The sequence below is a fragment of the Fringilla coelebs genome (genome assembly GCF_963513975.1).
Source record: "Fringilla coelebs genome assembly, chromosome: 2".
NCBI lineage: Eukaryota > Metazoa > Chordata > Aves > Passeriformes > Fringillidae > Fringilla > Fringilla coelebs.
In genome coordinates this window covers 65299412-65319997 of record NC_140029.1, presented here as the reverse complement: position 1 = coordinate 65319997, position 20586 = coordinate 65299412, and the positions used below count along the sequence as shown (strand labels likewise).

The window sequence follows — 20586 nt, the reverse complement described above, 5'->3', positions numbered from 1 at the left end:
AAATTGTGACTTAGTCCAGAATGTTTCTCCCTAGGGTATCACTGGGTGCACCAGCAGCATGTCCATCACTATTGCTTGCACAGTTTTGCAAGTTATTAATAAATAACCAGGATAGACAACATCATTTGCTGCAGTGTGCTGTCAGCCCATTTCCTACAGCCAGCACCTGGATTGATGGTGGCTCTTTGGTCCTTCTGTTTTGCAGATGTTGTAGAGTTTTCCAATGGAAAGGCTGGTGTTGTTGGTGAGCTTTTGTTTGCTGCTGTCCAATACACAACAAGCACCATCGTAAGTATATTCTATTACAAATTCTTCAATCCTAACAAATCCCTTGAAAGTGAAGGTCGGAAATAGTCTCTCTCTTCCAATGAAGAATCAAAAAAGCCAGGTTCTTGGACCGCTGAAAATTTGTGTAACCTAAAATAGGTAAGAAGTAAAAAGCTTAAAACTACCCTTTTAAGGAAGAAATCTTCTCTCAGGAACCAATAATTAAAAATGTGCGACTAAAGCACATTGTTCGCTCTCTTATTGCTTTTTGTTCATTCATTGTTTGTGACATTTATTGGATTGAAAAATCTTGGCGGGGAAAACCCTCTGTAATTGATTTATACATTGCAGAAAACAGAGGTTTATCTTCTAGGAGACCTTCAGTATTCTATATTTATCCTCTATTTCAGTGGAGATTTACGTATAAGCCAGGCCTTGTATCACCTTTTACTAGAGCCAACAGATTCTGAGTGAATGAAATTAAATACCAGCTTTATTCCCTGATTTCTATACCACACCTTTCACTTTATGCATTTAAGAGAGAAGCGTTTTTTTTTTTTAAATAAAACAGTTAGTTCAGCCAACCCATTCTGATAATATAAAATCATTCACCTTTCATTTTAGAAATGTTCTGCAGAATGATCATTTTCCAAAAGCACCTGTCTTGAGCAAAGAACTGTTCTTTGTCCATGAGACATCATAGGTGAAGAGACAGGACTTGGCTCTTCACACAGTTCTCTGATTTTTGTAAAATTGTTTTGTGTGAAATAGACTTGAAAAAAATGAGAGCAAGGATAATGATCTACATTTTAAAGGTCATGAAATCAATTACTAAGAAGGAACAGAATAGGTCAAGAATGAAGGAAAATAGTAAAGAGGAAAAAAAAATCCCAACCGATTTAGCCTCGAAATCAGCCCTTCCCAGGGATGCGGTCTTACCTTCTGTGATCTCTCATTTCCAACATTTCACAGTAATATTACAAGGGAGATCAGCTACTTGTAACTCCATACATATGGTTATACAGGAAATCTATACCTCCTCACACATTAAAGCTTATACTGGCATAATGTGGGTGCTAGCACATGAAGATACATACCTTGGTGGCATTAATTGTGTATTTTTTAATATGTATTCATTGTCTTTCAGTGCATGGCCTCGTTCTGTTTCAGAAATTTGAGTTTATAGAGCTTTCTCTGAGTTGCACCAGGTTATAAATTGCATTGGTAGTCCCTGGGACATATTGCAGGCTTTTTCTCGTCTATGTATAGTGATTGATGTTTTACAGGACTTAAATGAGAAAGTTCAGAATTTGGAGATCAGTCAAAGAAAATTATTTTCTTTTAACCTCTACCCTGACTAACAAGGACAATGGATTAGGTGATCTCCACGAGTCCCCCGCTCAGCTATTTTGTGAGAGCCTGTTTTATCTTTAAAATTCATATTGTTTGGACATTCATTGAACATAGTGGACAATCTGTTTATCTGTTGTTTTAGATTTCTTATTACTGCCCCAAATGTGGTGCGTTTGGGCACATACGAGACAATAACAGTTCAAGTCCACGGGGCACAGAGCCCTGTGCAAGTTTCTGCATTCTTCAAAGATGAGACAAAAAATCAGCTCATATCAGAGAAGATCTACTTTAACCTTAATCAAAATAATGGCTACCAAGAGGTGAAAAAAATAATGGTGAGTCTGCCATCACAGTGATTTAATTTTTTTTATTTGGTGATAAAAAGCTCATAATCTCTACTTGGAATAGGCTGGAACCGAGACTGCACTGATCCCAAGAGACACTGACAAAACCAATTCCAGTGACAGCAGCACCCTGTTCATGCATTTAAGTTGGTTCACCCAACCAGCTAATAAAACAAGGCTAATGTAATTTCAGTGGAGATTGTGAATATTCTTTTGTGCCCGTATAACAAGCTCAAGTTTTTGTCATATGGTGATAAATGAAATTTAATTTAAACACATTTAATTGTTTTATCACTGTTGGGTTTTCTGCCTCACTTAAACTAAGCATTCAGGCCTTTGGGTTACTACTGGCCATTTTACAATACAGGAGAAACCTTTGAAAATGCGTGGTCTCTCAGACCAAAGTCTGTGTTCTTCCTGCAGATTTTTAAGTTGATTAATTCTTTAGGTGCTATGTTGCATCATTTGCTCCTGGCACTCTTTGAAGTCTGGCAGGATTTATTTCAGTAGCACTACTTTGGGCTACTTGGTTGGGAAAAAAAACTCGCAGCAATATTCGGTTTGGCTCTGGTTAGTTACTCCCAAAGCTAACAGCTGAGCTTTCAGATCAGGTTCCTGCCAAGGGTGATGTTTAGAACCAACACATTAAATTGCATGAAATAAAGCAGCAATCTCATAACCAAGATTTTAACATAAATAGCGATTACAGGAAATGTGGTAAATGGAAATCAATAGGCATGTAGGCTGAATTCTCCCACCTGGAGTTATTGACACTGGGCAGAAGAAAGTGTATTTCTGTGGTGGAAAATGGATGGTTAGAAAGTATTTCTACTTAAGAAGAAATATTCACCTAGTAAGAAAGATGTAGCACCCAGTAAGAAAGATAAAATTGTGAATCTTATGTTGAATGGTGCTAACAAGATTATTTAAGCACTTCAGCTATGTGGTCCCAAAGTTACCAGGCTCATCTCTGACTCTGTGGGGTTTTCCCTTTTATCCTCTTCAGGTCAAGCCAGGGAGTCTGCAGCAGAGCCTGTTCAAGAAGAGCAATCTGCCATATGTCCTGCTGGTCACTGAGAGCAAGGAGCTCCCTGTGGCTGCCAAGAGCGCTCGCATCCTCCTGTCCTCCAAGAAAGGCTACATTTTTATCCAGACAGATAAGCCCATATACACACCAAGCTCCCAAGGTTAAAATACAAACGCTTCTTTTCAGGTGTTGAATATGGATGTTGAATATGAAAGGGCAGGATTAGAAAAAGTAATAACGAGCCAGTTGTTCTGGCAGCCAGGGCTTCTGCAGGGTCTGCTCTACACATTGCAGCAACCCTGTGGAAATGCCTCCAGAGACAGTCACTTTTGAGGGAGACAGACAAAATCTGCTCCTTTTTGTTCAAAAAGGTTAATGATGATTTTCCTTTGGAAAAAAAATCCACGGGAAACTGCCAAAAACTGAACACCTACTGCTTCTGCTTGTAACACCGGCAATGTTACCTTTGCTCTTTATGACCCCTCCTGCTTTGTTCCTTACCAATTTAATTTACAAAAGAGGGAAGTAGAAACAGGGTTTGAGTTTGGTTTCAGGCCTTTTGTATTCCTTCCTGCAGAAGGAATACAAAAGCGAATGAAGTTCCCTGAGTAATTTTCAGAATTTTCTTCAAAAATTAATCCAGTCGTGTAACACACGAAGGCTACGGAAGAATGCAATTTTTTTTTTAATCTCTCAGATTTCTTTTCACTAAAAGAAAGTGTTTATCTTAAATTTGGTAAATCAGTCTACCAATTGCAATGATATGTATCTAGGAAGGCCAGAAAGAAATTTGTGAACATATTTATTCTTCTTGTTGAACAGTCAGATACAGGATCTTCATTCTGGACAATGCTATGAGGCCGACAGATGACACGGTTACTGTTGCTGTGCTAGTAAGTATGCAAAAACTCTGTTGATGAGTGCTTCTTCAGCACAGGAGCTATGGAAATCTCTTACAAAACATCCAAGAGCACAACAATAAGTGGGACTCCTCCCCAGAAATCTGTATTCGCACATAGTGAGATTTCTGTAGTTATTTTTGGCCCATATCAGAAGCATGGAGACAAGTGACATGTGAATAATACAGTAGGAAAGCAAGCACAGCATTTTCTCTTCCACAGCACTAGGATATGACCTTGAGCTTTTGGATGTAAATGTTTGACACCTGGTGCATAATTTCCTGTTTGCTTCTTCTGTCTCAACAGAATTCCAGGGGAATGGTGGTTAAAAAGTCAGACCAGAAAATCAACGCAGTGTTTGGTGAACACTTTGCTATACCTGACATTGCTGAGTATGTTGCTGCTCTGCCTTCTGCATCTAAACCTGGAGATTAAGATTTCTAACTGCTGAATTTCTTGAATTACCTTTCAAAATTGTCTTTCTTTCACCATGGGGCACATATGGAGCCTATGATCGGTATCTTTTCACCTTTAAGCACCTCATCTTGGAGAGATGAGTCCAGAATTTACTGCTAATATGCTGAAATTAGCAACATGTATCCTGGTAAAGAACCATTAAACTGCTCAAATATCTGCTCAGACATATGGCTGCATTCAAGGGAGCACTTCTAAGAGGGCTAGTCTGCAAAGTGTCATTTATTATATCTGATTTCAAACAGCCAAGCCTTTACTTAAGGTCTTCTGACATGCTGGGTTGATTTTGATATCTCAGTGAAGATAAGCTATAGGAAATATTTGATGAGTTCTCTGTTTCTGCAGACTTTTCAAAGGTAGTGGTTTGCAAATATGTTATCTATCTCACACTTCCTCATACTTGTTTTGAGTGTTTCCTAAGACATTTGGAAATAAGTTGCTGGTTCCTCCCAGTAAAAAGAAAACCATCAATTATTTAATTAATTAATTAGGGATGAGATCAAAGCAAGGCAATTCAGTGATCATTTATATGATGGCATCATAAAATATCTGAGGAATTGTAATTAACTATTTTCTGCTGACTCTGGACTTTAGGCCTGGAACTTGGAAAATCAAAGCCTGGTTTCATCAACATGAAATGTCTAATGTTTCCACTGAATTTGAAGTTAAAAGATACGGTGAGATATTATAAAATTTGCATTATAAATATAAGGAGTTATCACAATGTGTTAAAATACAGTGATTAAATCTGGCTGTAGTTAGATGCTAAGGACAACTTTCATGGTGTTTCAGTGCATCATTGCTATCTCTGATTCACAGAAGAAAAGCTCTGGGTTTGTGTGCCTTCCACTTATATTTAAAGAAAGAAACACCTCTTTTTTAATACAGATTACAGATTTAGTAACTTTTTAAGCACTTCTTAAACATTTTATCACAAAACATTGGATGGGCTCTCCTGCCACAGGAAAAAAAATGAGATGAGCTCCATTTTGAAGTCATTTCAATTCTTGCTTAGTTTTGCAGTGAGACTGGGATGGAAAAAAGAGCAAAAAAAACCCTGCCCATTTTGTCTCGGTCAAATTCAATCTGGGAGTTTATTAGGGTTATTCCTATCCTCAAAGAACCTTTTTTATGGAAAATAACGGCCCTTTGGATAAAGTAAAAATGTAACAATTTGGGATAAGAAGTGGTTTGATTTATTTACCCTGAAATTACACCTTCTTGTAAAATTAATGTGGGTTTGTTGTTTCATTGTTTTGGTTCTTTTTCTTCCAAAGACAAAAGAAAACCTTGAGATTGTCTGAAAATCTCATTTTAATAAAACCTATTTTGCCTTAACTAGTGGAGATAGCAGAATAGTGGAGACTACTGCCTCCTCTCCAAACAGCTGCAAGCAGGAGCAAATCACCCTGATACACCTGCAGGAGCAAATAGGTTGGCTTTGTAGGGGCAAATTCAGAGTGACACAACTGATGCTGAGGAGCTCATATCCACTCTCTACCCAATTCAGGGTGGGTTTAGTTCAGCCTGCTTCTAGTCCAGGGCACTTCCTGCCTAGGAGCAGACAGAGTTTATCTGATTTTTCTTTAAAATAAATAAATTTTGTGTGCTTGAAGACTGCTCCACTATGTGAAGCAGAGCAGAATAAGTGAAAATGACCAGTAGATTTGTTTCAGAAGAGCACTGCTAATTCCAAATAAAACATCCCCTCAGTGCAGCTGCATTGTCTCAGTGTGCATTGCCACGACAGGAGTTTAAGGTATGTTTGAAACTCACACATCATGACCTTTTTTCTTCTCTTTTTCATGCAGAACTTCCAAGTTTTGAAGTCAAACTCATCCCACTTCATCCATACTACCACATCTGGAATGAAAGCTTTGTGTTTGATATCGAGGCAAAGTAGGTGTGCTCAGAGCCGGGCTGGTTAAAAGACAGATAAGCAGATATGAGTTTTGTGACTTTTACCTTTTTCTTGTCGTAAAGAGCTAATTAGCTTCTGGCTTTCCTCAGATCTGATCAATCTTATATACTCTCTGTTTCCACCACTGACTTGGGACATCAGTGCCAAGTGCTGCCTGGGTCCAGGTCATGATGATCAGGCTGCAACAAGATTTTCTGAATATATCAGTTTTCTAGCATAGATGGCTATTTAGGATTCTCCTCTGTGTTCCTGTGCAAGGGTCCAGGCAAACTAATCACCTGGTTTTCTGTGTATTTTTATTTTAAATATTTAGAAATGTTCTAAAGCCTCCACTGTGCTATGTAACATAATTCAAGTAGAGCTGGATTCAAGTTTGAGTATGGAAATTTATCAAAGCACAGTGAAGTCTGAAAGTAATAAGCTAGTGCTTGTTTGAGAGTATTGATTTATGCAGGAAGGCTTCCAGGTAGATGAATACAAATAATTAGAGTTTCCATGACCATCACTACAGCATCACATGTCCATTGCTTAACAGCAGTGCACTGGCCTGGATGTTCCTTGGCTACAGAGCTCTCAGACTGGCCAGACCACGGGGCAGGGCTCAAAGGAAAATGAATTACACCTGGTCCCACACCAAATTAGAATGGCATCAAACACAGAGCAACTTAGGAAGGAGGACAATGAAAATTTAATCCATCAAAATATTTTTTGGCTGTTGAATTTTCAGGTTTCATAAGAGTAGAAATGCCAAGAAACCGCCTGTTAGGAGAATGACTAAATTAGAACTTGATACCTTTGGGGTTTTTTTCTTTTTCTGAAGAGGAATAAATGTTATGAAATGAGAACAGGTAGGTGGAAGCAGCTGGCCTTCTTTCATAGTTGGGAGAAATCTACTCCGTTTCAGAAGAGTGAGAACTGTTAGACTACTGCCTGCTGTCCTTGGCTGTGCTGGTCCTTCCGTTCCCCAGCACACCTTGAGAGAGCAGACAGAGCCTGTATCCACCTCCTTGTGCTTGCCTGAACAAACTCAGCTCTTCATACCTCCTTTAATTTTTTTTTGGTTCTATTGAATAATTACTCGCTTTAATCATGATCACTTGGTACTGTGATATGAAGTGATTTCAAATCACTGGCTTCAGTATTTTAATTCTTTCTAAATTTTTCTCTGTGCTATTGCAGCACTCTGTTTTGAGTTTATGAACTTCATATAAATTTGACTCCTCATTAAAATCATAATTATTTAAGAAGAAAAATTGATGTTCAGTAACTGGATACCATTCCTTTCCTTATTGAAAAAGTCCTGGTGGTGCCGCACAGGCCTGCATGACTTTCATCAAAATCAGCGTATGGAATTCCTGATAATTTAACTTATTCCTCTAAACTGGCCATGCATGTAAAGAAGTTACTTGGTGTAATCGACTATTGTTTCCCATTTATTAACTCTGGCATTTAATGCAGTTTTCATTAGAGCTGTCTCTCCGTTGGCTTTATTGGTATAGATCAGTGCAGCTGATCAGGTCAGTTTGAAAGAGGCTTGTTTAAATAAAAATAAGCCTGAGGTGAAGCAGGATTTCCACAAGCAAAAGACAGCACCATGGCCATGACAGGTCTCATGTGGCACATTGCACACTGTCCTGCTGGAAGAAGCCATGTGCCAGGGCTTCCTTGAGTACAGAGCCAGGTGCAACAACGGGCCCCATCTTCTCTCCCCATGACCTTTAGTAAATGTTCAGGGGTGTTCTGGCCAGATGCTGATCTGGGGAATATTTCACTCACAAGAGGACTTCTCTGCCATACTGCCTAACTCTGTAGGAGTGATGTGGGGCAGAGGATGTCCACTCTGCCCAGTACTGGTGTTAGAATATCAGCAGGGAGGGTCTTCCTGCTGTGTGTCTTTAGAGGCACCAAGTATTTCATATCAGTGCCTGAAATGGTTCTCTGATCCCTTATTTTCTATGCTCTGCTCATGAGGTGTCTTGTACAAAGGAATGAGCTGTTTATCCAAGCTGAATGGGATGGGGGTTGTAAGACCTCTCTGTGCAACTTAAGTTCTCATAAATTTGTTAAAAAAAAAAAAAAGAAAAATTGACTCTAGTGCAAGTTTTACCAGACGATGTCTCCTCATGTGATTATGCCAATGTGACTTATGCTATAAATATCTTTGCATTTGAAATCCCCAGTTGGCACAAAGATCAGTAAAAGATTCGTGTTTGAAATGAGAGAGTGGGACTAAATTTTGTTTTCAAGCTATTAGTTATAAATGGGGCGCCTTAAAATATACCAATATTTTTTCAGCATAAAATGATTAGTCTGCCTTAAGCTTACTTTTTATTAAAATAATGATTCCTCTCCTCACTTTTCTTTCTTCCAAAGACATTCTTATGGGAAAGAGATTCAAGGTGCTGCATATGTGCGATTTGGCATAATTGATGAAAATGAGAACAAAATATTTATTCCAGGCCTGGAGCAACAGCTATCAGTAAGTATTGAGTGGAACTATTGATTTATCCTACCTAAGCTGAATATTGTCAACAATTCTGGAAATTTACAAGTCCATAATACTGTAGCTGTGATATAAAGAACACTTTATCTCTAATGGCCACAAACCAGTAAGGCTTTCCTTTTTTGTTTCCTTTTTTTTTCCCCTCCCACTTCTGTTTTAGATCCAAAATGGAAAAGGAAGAGTTACTTTAAATACACCACTTTTGGAAGAGAAATTGAGAAAGAGTATTTCCACCCTGGAAGGGTTTCATTTATATGTTGCTGTTACCACTGTAGAAACTGCAAGTGAGTACAGTATGGCTTGGCTGATACAGCCTGGAAGATTCCCATTGATCTTTCTCTGGTGTAACCTGTAATGTGGGGAATCTGGTCTCACTGGGTCCATCTTTGTTGTAAAGCTTGCTCATGCTGTAGGGAATTAGCTAGAAGAATCTTGGATGGAAAGTGGCTGCTCAAGCTCCAAGTTGCAGATGACATTAGGTAACTTCAACTCTCTCCAGTAGCTGGAAATGAAAACAAAATCTTTCAGAAGATTAGATATCCAAGGTATGCAGGTCCATAGTTAGTAGACCCATAGTAACACATACTGTTTGATATTAACAGGTGGTGAGATGAGGGAAGAGGAACTCAGCAGTGTGAAGTTTGTGAGATCTCCTTATGCTCTAGATCTGTCTAACACCAAAAAGTATTTTGTGCCTGGAGCCCCCTTCTCTGTTATGGTATGTATTGTCCTGACTGTATCTGTCTGCCTCCACAGCAGTGCATTTATACCTGCCCTCTTTCCTTGTCGGATCCCCTGTGAGCTCTGTGGGACAGAGACCTTCAAGAACAGGTGCAACACAGAGCTACTGTTTGTGCGTCTGGTTTGTCCCATTTCTGTGTGCTCAGCACCTGAACACCCAGAAAATGCTGGTTTTCTGCTCTAGAAGTCGATGTGCACTGTTGCCCTACAAAGTTTTATAAAACATAGCAGTCTCTTCCTCTCTTCCATACCAAAAGATTGAAATAAGAATATTGTAATAAAATAATCCTACATCAAATTAAAATTCTGAGAAGTAAAATGGGGTATTGCCTTTTAAAATAAATGTATTTAAGTTTATGTGGCTTGCAACTTCACACCTTCAAGTTTTTTGAGAGTTTTCTACAAAGGTTGAAGTCAAAATATTACCTTATAATAGTTAATGACAGATATCTCTGGGACCTGCTAGACCAAATAGATGCTAAGTGAAAATCTGAGGCATATTGTAGTCTGTACTCATAGGTTTTTACCTAAACTAAAGTCCAGACTGAGTCAATTGCTATCCCCTTTTCTCGAAGCTCAAATTTTTGAATGCTGGTATGTACAGTTTAATTTTTTTTTCTCAGTTCATAAAAATTATAGTTATAAATTAAAATTTCTTCTTGTTTGTGTTCATTTTTTAAACATAGGATTTCCTTTAAATAACAGAACTTTTTTTTTTTTTCAATAGGTAACTGCCACTTTGGTTGATGGTACTCCTGCTGCCTTCCTATTTATCACTGCCACTCTTACCTTGCCTGGAAAACCCCCAGTGAAGAAGACTGCCTTCTGTAACAGAGAGGGTCTGGTCTCCATTACTTTCAACATCCCCAAAGATGCTCAAATGCTTGAAATAAAGGTAAAGAAAATGCAAACATCCACATTTAAAAGTATCCCGCTGAGAATTGCTCATAAGACAATTATAAACAACTGTGAAGATGATCACTTTTCATTGAATTAGCACAGAGGGTGATTTCTTATGTGACATGCAGATCCTTGTCCAGATTGTGTAAGATTTGTTAGAGCAGGGGCCTGAGGGATGTCTCAAGTGAAGGACCCTCCTGTAGTGTCATCAGAGCCTTGGGAGTACATACATTGGTTATAGTGATACCTTTTTGGGTTTTGGATGTGCATTTGCCTGGAATGAAGGACAGAAATGGGACTGTAAGGAATATCACCATACAAAGTGATGGAAAACTATGAGAAGAAAGTGAAAGAAAAGGTCCTGAGCAATGCAGAGAGTCAACTACATCTGCCCACTCAGAGGGTTCAATTGTGTGCACAATATAAAATGGGGAAAAAAACTTGTCTGAGTACAAAACCACTTTATGATTTTTGACCCATTGATTCTCATTTAGAAAGGTGGGGTGAAATACCAAATGCAAGTACAGCAAGAGGCAGAATGGGGTAGGAGAATAAAGTAGTTAAAATCCTGGGGTTTGATGCCACGTTCTGCTAATGAGGGCTCAGCAATTTTTCCTCTTACTTCACAGCATTTTCCAAATAACCTGGCACAATATGAATTATTGGTGACACCATACACTGTCTCCTGTGGGAAGCTTTACTCACTCTGTCCTTTCCTTCCCTGCCAGGTAAAGGCTGAAGAGGGTAAAGAAAGATTAGAAACACCTGAAGCCAGCATCAGAGCTGAAAGATACCAGTCTGCTTCCTCAAACTACCTCAGCATCAGCATCCCACACACTGTTGTGGCACCTGGAGATACCTTACCCATCACCTTGAACGATATTCATCAGCCTGGCAGTGGGAACATTGGCTATTTCTATTATATGGTAAACAGAAAAGTATGGTATCAGTAATTGCTTTCAGAAATTATGCAACCTGGAACATTTACCTAGTTATTGATAGAAGGGACAACCAAGAGGGTCCAGTTCTGGCACTCCTGACCCATCAAGACAGGCTGAGGGAACTGGGCTTGTTCAGCTGGGTGAAGAGCCTAAGAGAGAGTTAATAGCAACCTTAAACTACTTGAAGAGGAATTAGGGCAGAGTGGAGACAAGATGTCCTAGGTGGTGCCACACAATCTAACAAGGGACCAAGGTTAAGAATTATGGCCTGGAAGATTCATTATGGAAAAATCTATTCGCTAGTGATGAGTGCAATATTGGAAGGGGTTCCCCAGGGAGTTGAGAGATTTTCCAGCCTGAGAAAAATTCAACACTCAATAAAAGAAAACCCTCACCAGTCTCACCTAGTCTTACCCTGGTATGTAATATGTTAATATGTGTCATCTTAGAGCAAGCAGCTGGACTAGAGATCTCCATAGGTCCTTTTCAGCAATTATTTCTATGATTCTGCTGGGTTTTATACATTTGCAGTTATTTTTAGGGTATGTAACATGCAGAGTATCTATTTTGCTGAATGGGACAAATCTGTTTGTGGGTACATGCCAGGAGTGAATCTGTTGAATTGAAAATGTGTTTAATCCCCTTCTCACTCTCTTTGCCCTAATTTCCCCTGGCAGCCTAAATCTCACAGGACGATAAGTGCTAAGATATCAGTTCCCATTTATTTTTAAAAGGACTCTGATAAATTGGAATAATAGTATCCCTAGGAGTTAGGTTTAGGTTTGGGGTTTTGTTTTCAATGGATGATGTATCACAGGGCTGGAATTGGTGCTGCCAGTCTTTGGGAAGGTGTAGTGCTGGGCAGGCAGGAGGTGTGGGAGGGATGGTGTCAGACACCGCTGGAGCTCAGCAGTGAGGGTCTCTCCAAAGCTTTGGTCATCTTAACAAGGGTAGTGAGAATTTCAGGCCAGGCTGTAGCATGCCCTTGTTTCTTCCTGAGACCCTGTATGTTTAGGAAAGCTTCATGTATTTTGTTTGTGGAAGAGCACTCTTGCTCCTGCCACTGTGCCTGTTTTTTATTCCTCTGACCACCCATGAATATAGTTAACATAATGTAGGAAGGAAGGAGTTAAATAGTGAAGGATGGACTGAAATCAGTTCAAGATGACTCTGTGGGACTTTATCCTTAAACCTCCTGCTCCAACTCTTTCACACCATCTGAAAGATTCAGTACTGATTACAGATTCAATAATGCTGGTATCTTCCTAGGTGTGATGACCAGTCATTGTAGAAGACAAATTTTAGTGTACTGTCAGGATACCCCTCCTACAGTTGTAAGAGTGAGTGGAGGGTGACAGCTTTGTGTTCAAACCTGGGCCACAAGACCAGTGTAGAAGAGATCCACCACCACAGTGTGCAGGTCTCCTCCAGGCTACTGGTAATCAAAACTGGTAATCCCATTAGAAGAGAACATATTTTAAACAGAAATTGCCTCAGGAAAAGAAAAAACAAGCAGTAAAATTATGAAACATAATTCTCTTTCTGGAGCATGGTCACAGTATTTGATTTCTTTCTGTTTCTGCCTTGCAGGTTGTGGTGAAGGGACAAGCTGAGCTTCTGGGAAGGGTCCCATCCTCAAACAAAGTAATCAACCTTAAAATCACCGAGAAGATGGTGCCTGCCTTTCGGTTTTTAGCCTACTACTTCATTGAGAACAAGGGCCAGCAAGAGATCGTCGCTGATTCTGTGTGGGTGGACGTGGTGGATGTCTGCGAAGGAAAGGTGCTTTCAAAGCCCACAGCTTCTGCTGTTGCATTCCAACTTTTTTTTTAATGGGGTAGTGGCAGAGCAAGTGCAGACCTGGGATTATAAAGTGAGATGTCATTTTTATTGAAAAGGAGTCGTCAGGAGTCGTGCCAAAAGGTAGAGCTTGGAAAGGCTCTCAGGTTGTGCCTCAAAGAGATGAAAAATAGTTTCTTACAGGAAAAATCACCCCCTGTGAGTGTCTGTATTTTAGAAATCCACAAGAAAACACTGAGAGAGTTATTGAGGGGGATGAATCTCTTTGTAACTTTCTCTTTTTGTAGTGATGTGGGTTGCACAAAAGAAAGTGAAACCATTTATTGGGAAAAAGTTATAAATTTGAAGTAATTTTTCAAGCTTTTTTATTTCTGATAAAAGTAATTTTCTGAGTTTTGGTAGCACTTTAAAAGCTTTTAAAAAGAACAGTTTACATTAAAAAATGAAGTGTAGACAAAATGGGAGGCCCTCTAAGCCTTTCTTTCATCTTCCTTCTCGTCTTCCTCCTCCTCCTTTTGGGACCATCAAGTAAAATGAAAAATAGCAAGACACAGGAATTTCTCCCAATAACATGAAACTAAATTGATGAAAATTGTCAGCTGTCTAAAATTATTTTTTCCACTAAAAAGATTTGTTTTGGAAAAGGAATATGATAGTCCATTGGAGGGGGGGGGAAATTTTTATGAAAAAATCATCCATCTCCAAGAGACAAACCAATCCTTCTTTTATACAAGGACAAAATTCAGTAACATTCACAGGCATTCCCAGTAATAATTCCCTATTATTTCATAATCACCATTGCTACGTCCTCTTTAAACCACAGAAGTGTGTACGTCAGAACCAGATCTCTGTTTGCTCAGTTATGCTAAAAATTTCAAGTGTGTGATAGAAAGCAGGAAATATTATTACAGACTGGTTTAATTTGGTCAATTTTGTACATTATCATGTAATGACAAAGACATTGTGCTCATATCTTTCATGGTAATTTTTTTCCACTGGAAAATAACAAATTTATATTTAAGACCCCAGTTCCACAAACCCCTAACACAAACTTTTAATTTCCCTTGGTGCTTAAATGCCATTGAAAGCCAACATTCAAAATTCTGCAGGACACATCTTTCAGCTCCCCATGATTTCCTTCACTGCACCTACGTGTTCCAAAATGCAGGATCACAGGCATAAACTCCAAAAAACAGGAACATCTCCCAGCCTCTGAGTGCTGACAGTCACAGCTGACAGTATTTCTGGCCGAAAGAGTCCTTACTTTTTATTAATAAATATCATAATTTGTTTCAATCCTTTTTATTTAGATTAAAGTGAGAACAGAACAAGACACCTATGAACCAACAGACCAGGTCAATTTACAGATTGAAACAGACCACGCAGGAAAAGTTGCCTTAGCTGTGGTTGATAAGGCAGTTTTTATTCTGAATAAGAAAAATAAGCTTACAGCCAAAAAGGTAAGATATTTGTAAGAAAATACCACAGCAAGCAAAGTCAAGCAAATTTTTCCATTACTAATGAGAGGATCAAAGTATAATTAATGGCTATTAATTGCCTAGACAACACTTTGCTAAATTTGAAAATGCCATTTCTTTCGCAATTTAGGATCTATTTAAGATAAATTGCATGGTTAAGATGAATGGTATATTTAAGATGGGGCTTTCCACCCTGTGGCAGACAAGTTTGTAAATTTAAAAAAGCATGGCTTGAAAGCACTCCCTGACTAAAACATCCCTCAGCTTTCATCTGCTTCCAAATGCAGCTTGCACCACCAGTTCCTCTTGTTCCTGCGAATCAAAGGCTCCAAGAATTGTTCTGATATATGTACAAACCCTTTACAAGCAGGTACAGTCCATCTGTGCCAATTTATTTGGCAGGTATTTCATGCTATGAATTCCTATGATCTTGGCTGTTCTGTGGGCGGTGGCGCAAATAGCGTTCAAGTTTTTACTGATGTTGGTCTGGCTTTCATATCAGACACCATTCAATCCAGCATTCGGGAAGGTAAGCGCAACCTGCCCTCCAGAAATTTGTGTGAGACCACTAGAGATCTGGGGAGACTGATGGCTTAAAAATTCAGAAACATTTTTACTCTTATGCTGTAAAATCTCCTTTGCCTTTGGGTTTTTCTTCTTCTGTTCTTCCAGCAGTTGCTGGCAGCTCGAATTTCTCAGATGGTGGGTGCTTGTCCTTTGATGGCCACCTCAGCTGGGGCAGGCAGTAGTTGGCTAGGCTGGAAGATCTGTGGGACCCTCCCTCAGATTGTGGGTCTTCTGTCAATGAGATGGGTCCTAAGACAGGTCTTCATGAATGATGTGAATGATCAGGCTGTTCCTGTCATATCATCGTGACCAAACACTTCTGTTCTGCCTTCCCAGGATATAAATGCCTCCAGGGCACCAGAAGGCAGAAGAGATCTTTGGATTTTAAGAAAAGAATGTCAGGAATTGGTATGTCTGCTCCTCTGGGTGGCCTGAAAATCTTAGCAGGGGGAGGCAGAGGGATGTGTCTGGGATCTAGGGGGCAAGAAGTGATGGTATAGTGAAGGAGGCCAAGATACTCTCAGTTCCAGCTCTTGCATTACGTGACATAACTTGGCACAAATGTGTGTGCTATGCTGCATGATGGATCATTCCTCAGCACAGCCCAAAAAACAAAACCAAATAATGCCTATAAATGGAAACTAGTTCGCCTCTTTATAATCCCAAATGCAAAGCAGTTCAAGTAGATAATGTGTCATGTCATCAGTCACAACTTGAGGTTTTCAAAATCATTTGTATGGTCAGAAGATGTTTTATAAATCATGTTTTTTCTTAACATTCTGCTTTGAAGCTGTGACAACTTCGATACTTTGTGCTTCAATTAAGAGAAGAGTTAGTATACCATTTGGTATAAAATGTCAATTTGTGCAAATTTTTTTCATTTTCTTGCCAGAAGACATGAAGGGTTGAATTGGATTCTTCCTTTCTTTTGAAAGCAGACTCCATTCAAGAAAGAGAACACTGAAATTGCTATTTCTATTTAGAATTCCAGCCTGCAAAGAGGATTCAACTTTTAATTCAGTGAAGAGAGGGCTTTGAACAGAATGTCTAGGATGCCATAGAGGCTCTGCTTTCCTCCTTTGATTGTGGACTGTTTTTAGGATGGACTGTTTTCAGGGTCCCAGGCTGTTGCACTAGAAACTGATGTTAATGGCAAAGAATGACAGGAGTGAGCACAATGAACACCTTTACACTGATTTCTTCTTACACAGCACTAATTCTGGGCTTTAATTCTATTGCAGCCAGCAGATACCAAAACACTGCTCTACTAAAATGCTGCCAAGATGGAATGAAATTAAATCCCATGAGGTTTTCTTGTGCAAAAAGGCTGTCAAAGGTGTCTGGCTCCCGGGAGTGCAGGGACGCGTTCCAGGACTGCTGTGAGAAAGCCACAGCCCTCCGGAAGCTGGCGAGGCAGAGGAACAGAGTGGGCTTGGCACGACGTGAGGAGCAGGGGCACGCAGCTCTGCCGCTTTCACCCTGCTTGTGGTGGCTGGGGAGGGCCAAGGGGCATTTTAGTGCTGTGGGGCTGCGGAGGAAGGTTTCACATCGGCATTTCAGAGAGTCCCGGTACAGTGCAGCAGCCACGCAGCATTGCCTCTGCACACCTCTACACTGGGGAGGTGGGAGTGGGATGGGGAAACTTCTTGGGGTGAAAAAAGGCAGGAATCACCTCAGCCACTGCTGGCCTCTCCAGCCTTACAGAGGAACCGATGGCCCCTGCCCACCCCCAGAGATGCCACAGACAGCAGAGAGGGAACGGGGTGGTCGTCTGCATTTAGGGCTCTAAGTGGTCTCAGATTTATGACTCTTTAATTAGTGGTGCTACTATGACATTACCAAAAAAAAAAAATTACTTGGCATCTAAAATGATCCCATTCTGAGTGTAATTTCTGCTCCCATTTCTCACAGATTTCCCCTGTCTGTCACAAGAATGGGACACCGGGAACAATCTTTGCTAGCCTCACTGCAGGGGTCTGATCTCTCATTTGGTAGCATTTAGTTATTGAAGTTGGGAAGAGGAGCTCTCTCTTTGTTCAGTGACATGCTACAGTCATTGCTTCTCTTTTTTCAAGATTCTTGTTTAATTCACAAGATGAAACACAAATGAAACGTTTCCATTCAGAGCATTTATTGTGCTTTTACAATTTCCAAGGTAGTGTAAGGTCAGCAGCTGAAGACTTCCAAAAAGAAACCTCGCTCCTGTTTTACAGAATACAGTGAACACGAAGAACTGTTTGATGAAACCTCTATCAGCTTGCGCAGTTATTTTCCTGAGAGCTGGTGGTGGAGTTTTGAAGAAGTGGAAGGCCCTGGAAAGCACAGGTACTGTGTTGCCTGACTAGCTGAATATGTTTAAATTTGTGCTCTCAAATGTATACAACTATCAGCTTTATGTAGTATCTGATGCAGAGGACCTCAGAATATTTGCAAGTACTTTTTCTCCAGAACTGAGGGAATATGTTTTTCACTTTAAATACTCAAACTTCATCAAATGACAATGTTTACATTTTATACATGCATTCTAATACATTTTGTTTTGTGTTTCTAGTGTAAAAAACTTCGCTCCTGACTCTATAACTACCTGGGAAGTTCAGGCAATAAGTATATCTCCTGAAAAAGGTATAAGTGTTGAGTATTTTTTGTTTGTTTATTTCTTTATATGGATGAATAGAGAATGTGTAATTTTTAAAAGAGATTTAGAATGTTATGCTGACAGAATAAAACAGTCTGTACTGAAAAAACACAGTGTTTTGATCATAGTAGCTACTTCTCTCTTTTATGCCATGTTAAAGCCCAACTAGAAGTTAAGGTATAGATTTATATTTACAAAAATAACAGGAAGTAGGGGCTCAAGGATGATGAATCTTACAATCAAAATTGTCTTTATTCTTTCCACTCTTTAAACCACCTGATTTTTGCTTCCACGTGGCCAGGAAGCCACATGAGAGGTAGCAGTAGTAACATCACTTTTCTTTGAATAATTCTGGGGCCAGGTTCTGGCCTCTCAAAGCATGAACATCTGTGGTCTCTAGGGCAGAGAAGAACACCAGGAAACCAGCAAAGGATGAGCCAAGGGCTGGACACCAGAGAGCCCAGGTTCCCAGGTGCTACCCTCTGGGAGCTCCTAGGAGTTGATGAGGACTGCACAGGATGGACAAAGGGTCTATATTGTACTGCCTGCTCCGCTTTGAAAGGGGAGGAAGATGGCCACATTTCATTCACAAAACATACAAACATTCTGCCAAGTTTTAGTTAGGAAAAACCAGTGACTCCAGAGGGCAAACTAGAGATAGGCCTGTAGTGCAGATGAGTTTAAATGAATTCTGAGTATGCCTGTTTTCCTCAGCCTGCTCGTGACCTCAGGAGAGCCCAGGCACTGACTTTTGATTAGACATTTAGCTTTCTATCAGCTGATGTTAAGTGTGTAATTCTCAATTCGGTGTGTTTTCCTTACCCCAGGGTTCTGTGTGGCTGACCCCCACACCTTTGCAGTTTTCAAAGACTTTTTTGTGTCCCTGAGATTACCGTACTCAGTCAGACGACACGAGCAACTGGAAATAAAAGCTGTGGTTTACAACTACCTGCCCAACGATCTCCAGGTAGTGTTATCAACAACTGCTGCACCTTGCAAGCCAAGCTAGCTAGATCTGTAGTTTTGTAATAATTTAATGGGAATGTCCTGGCTGCCCTTCCGTGTCTCCCTACAGCCCATAATGCTCCTATCTTGAAAGCTTCCCCAAGGACAGAATCCAGTTCTACTTGCTGATCAAACTTCCTGTATAAAGCAGATTTTATTCACCATGTTACATAGCCATATCCTTTGTTTTTGGGTACTTCTTCCCCTTCCTTGGAGCAATCTGTTCCCTTTTTGCTGCCTGCTGATCTGGACAATACCCAGCTGCTGACGCTGACACTTGCTGACACTTCACAAGGTACACAAGATAGAGAGGTAAATGAGTATGAGTGCACCATCCAGTGTCAGGCACAAAACTCATTGAGCATACAACACAGAGCCACTTTTACTCTTCATGTGACTCCTGTGGAGTCCTGGCCACAGTTGTCACTAGGCTCGGGGCCTCCACTGTCCTAAGGCTGATACTCTTTTTATTCACTTCTTCCCATCTCCCAACCAGCTGTTCAACCAGCATCCTCTGAGCTGCATTGAATTGTGTAGAGCTGGGATGTATAAAAATGCAGTATCCTTCTTACTTCCCTGTGGCTCAGGGATAGGGCAAAACTCCGTTTCAGGTTGAGTGTAAGGAAGAAATGTTAGCTGATTTACCTACAGAGCCCTGATCAGTATAGCTGAATATTAGCAGACCACGGGGTCACAGAACAATTCACAGTGGAGGGGGCATCCAGAGGTGTTTTCCCTGTGCACCAGGACTGCTCTTGGGCATTGCCTTGTCCCCACAGGTGACAGTGAAGATGGAGGCAGTGAAGGGGCTGTGCACCGCGGAGACAACAGCGAAGGCAGTGCAGCTGCCACTGCTGGCCAAGGGGAACTCAGCAACACCTGCCTTCTTCTCAGTGGTCCCTCTGACTGTGGGGGAAATCCCAATCACCATCATTGCCTTCGACCGGGGTTCTGGGCACAGTGATAGCATCAGGAAGAACCTCAGAGTGGTGGTATGTGTGTTGTGGTATGTGTGTTGTGGTATGTGTGCCCTGACTGAGGGCAGGCACTTCACAAATTGCCCTCAAATGCGACATTCACTGTGTGTGGAGCTGTCGTGGAGGGGGTGAGGTGGTACAAACACCAGGCTGGAAGCAATTCAGGAAATCCGTTTTTCAGCAAGGACTGAGGGACAAAAATTAAGCCTCTTTGTCTATTGTATATGGAAAGGTTTGTTCCCTACGGCAAAAAAATCCTTTATCTGTAACACAGCAACAAATTCTTAAGCAGGTGCCTGTCTTAGGATCTTTAACTTCTCCCTGCTTCATCAACCTGTATGAAAATTCTTTTCTCCTTGTGAAGCCAAGATTGAAGATGTCCATCTACCAAACTTTTAAGAAGGAAATGCTCTCTGATAGTAATAAAGTTAAACACTATTTTATTCCATCTGGTCAATGGATGAATCTTTACTCTTAACAATTGCATAGGTAAAAACATATGCAAAACATACTAACAGAGATGCTGTTCAAAATTATAAAAAGGTGGAACCTTTTAGAAAAAATTAATTTTCAAGTGCCAACACAGACTCATTACAATACCTAATTCATCCATGGAGGGCTTTTTTCCATCCACACAGAAGGTGCAAAATATGAATCCTTGCCCCACTGGTGTCAGGTATTACCATGTAGGTAAGGATAAGGCACAGGATGCTGGAAACCTGCTGTTAAAGGCTATAACTTTCATAGATACAGA

The 20586-nt window shown here is 40.3% G+C and overlaps 1 protein-coding gene across 1 annotated transcript in view; it reads left to right on the top strand.

Annotated features, from left to right (window-relative positions):
* The first annotated feature begins 220 nt into the window (after positions 1 to 220).
* Positions 221 to 20586, top strand: part of LOC311166310 (complement C4-A-like) — a 40873-nt gene continuing 20507 nt past the window's right edge. The window contains exons 1-21 of the mRNA XM_084226209.1: positions 221 to 288; positions 1763 to 1955; positions 2971 to 3151; positions 3814 to 3884; positions 4197 to 4282; positions 4959 to 5041; positions 6176 to 6263; positions 8659 to 8764; positions 8949 to 9072; positions 9391 to 9506; positions 10257 to 10424; positions 11158 to 11355; positions 12961 to 13152; positions 14481 to 14630; positions 15051 to 15177; positions 15552 to 15623; positions 16457 to 16657; positions 17429 to 17540; positions 17767 to 17837; positions 18678 to 18817; positions 19635 to 19847. Coding sequence (XP_084082335.1) covers positions 224 to 288; positions 1763 to 1955; positions 2971 to 3151; positions 3814 to 3884; positions 4197 to 4282; positions 4959 to 5041; positions 6176 to 6263; positions 8659 to 8764; positions 8949 to 9072; positions 9391 to 9506; positions 10257 to 10424; positions 11158 to 11355; positions 12961 to 13152; positions 14481 to 14630; positions 15051 to 15177; positions 15552 to 15623; positions 16457 to 16657; positions 17429 to 17540; positions 17767 to 17837; positions 18678 to 18817; positions 19635 to 19847 — 2757 coding nt within the window. The 5' untranslated portion in view covers positions 221 to 223. The remainder of the gene's footprint in view (positions 289 to 1762; positions 1956 to 2970; positions 3152 to 3813; positions 3885 to 4196; positions 4283 to 4958; positions 5042 to 6175; positions 6264 to 8658; positions 8765 to 8948; positions 9073 to 9390; positions 9507 to 10256; positions 10425 to 11157; positions 11356 to 12960; positions 13153 to 14480; positions 14631 to 15050; positions 15178 to 15551; positions 15624 to 16456; positions 16658 to 17428; positions 17541 to 17766; positions 17838 to 18677; positions 18818 to 19634; positions 19848 to 20586) is intronic.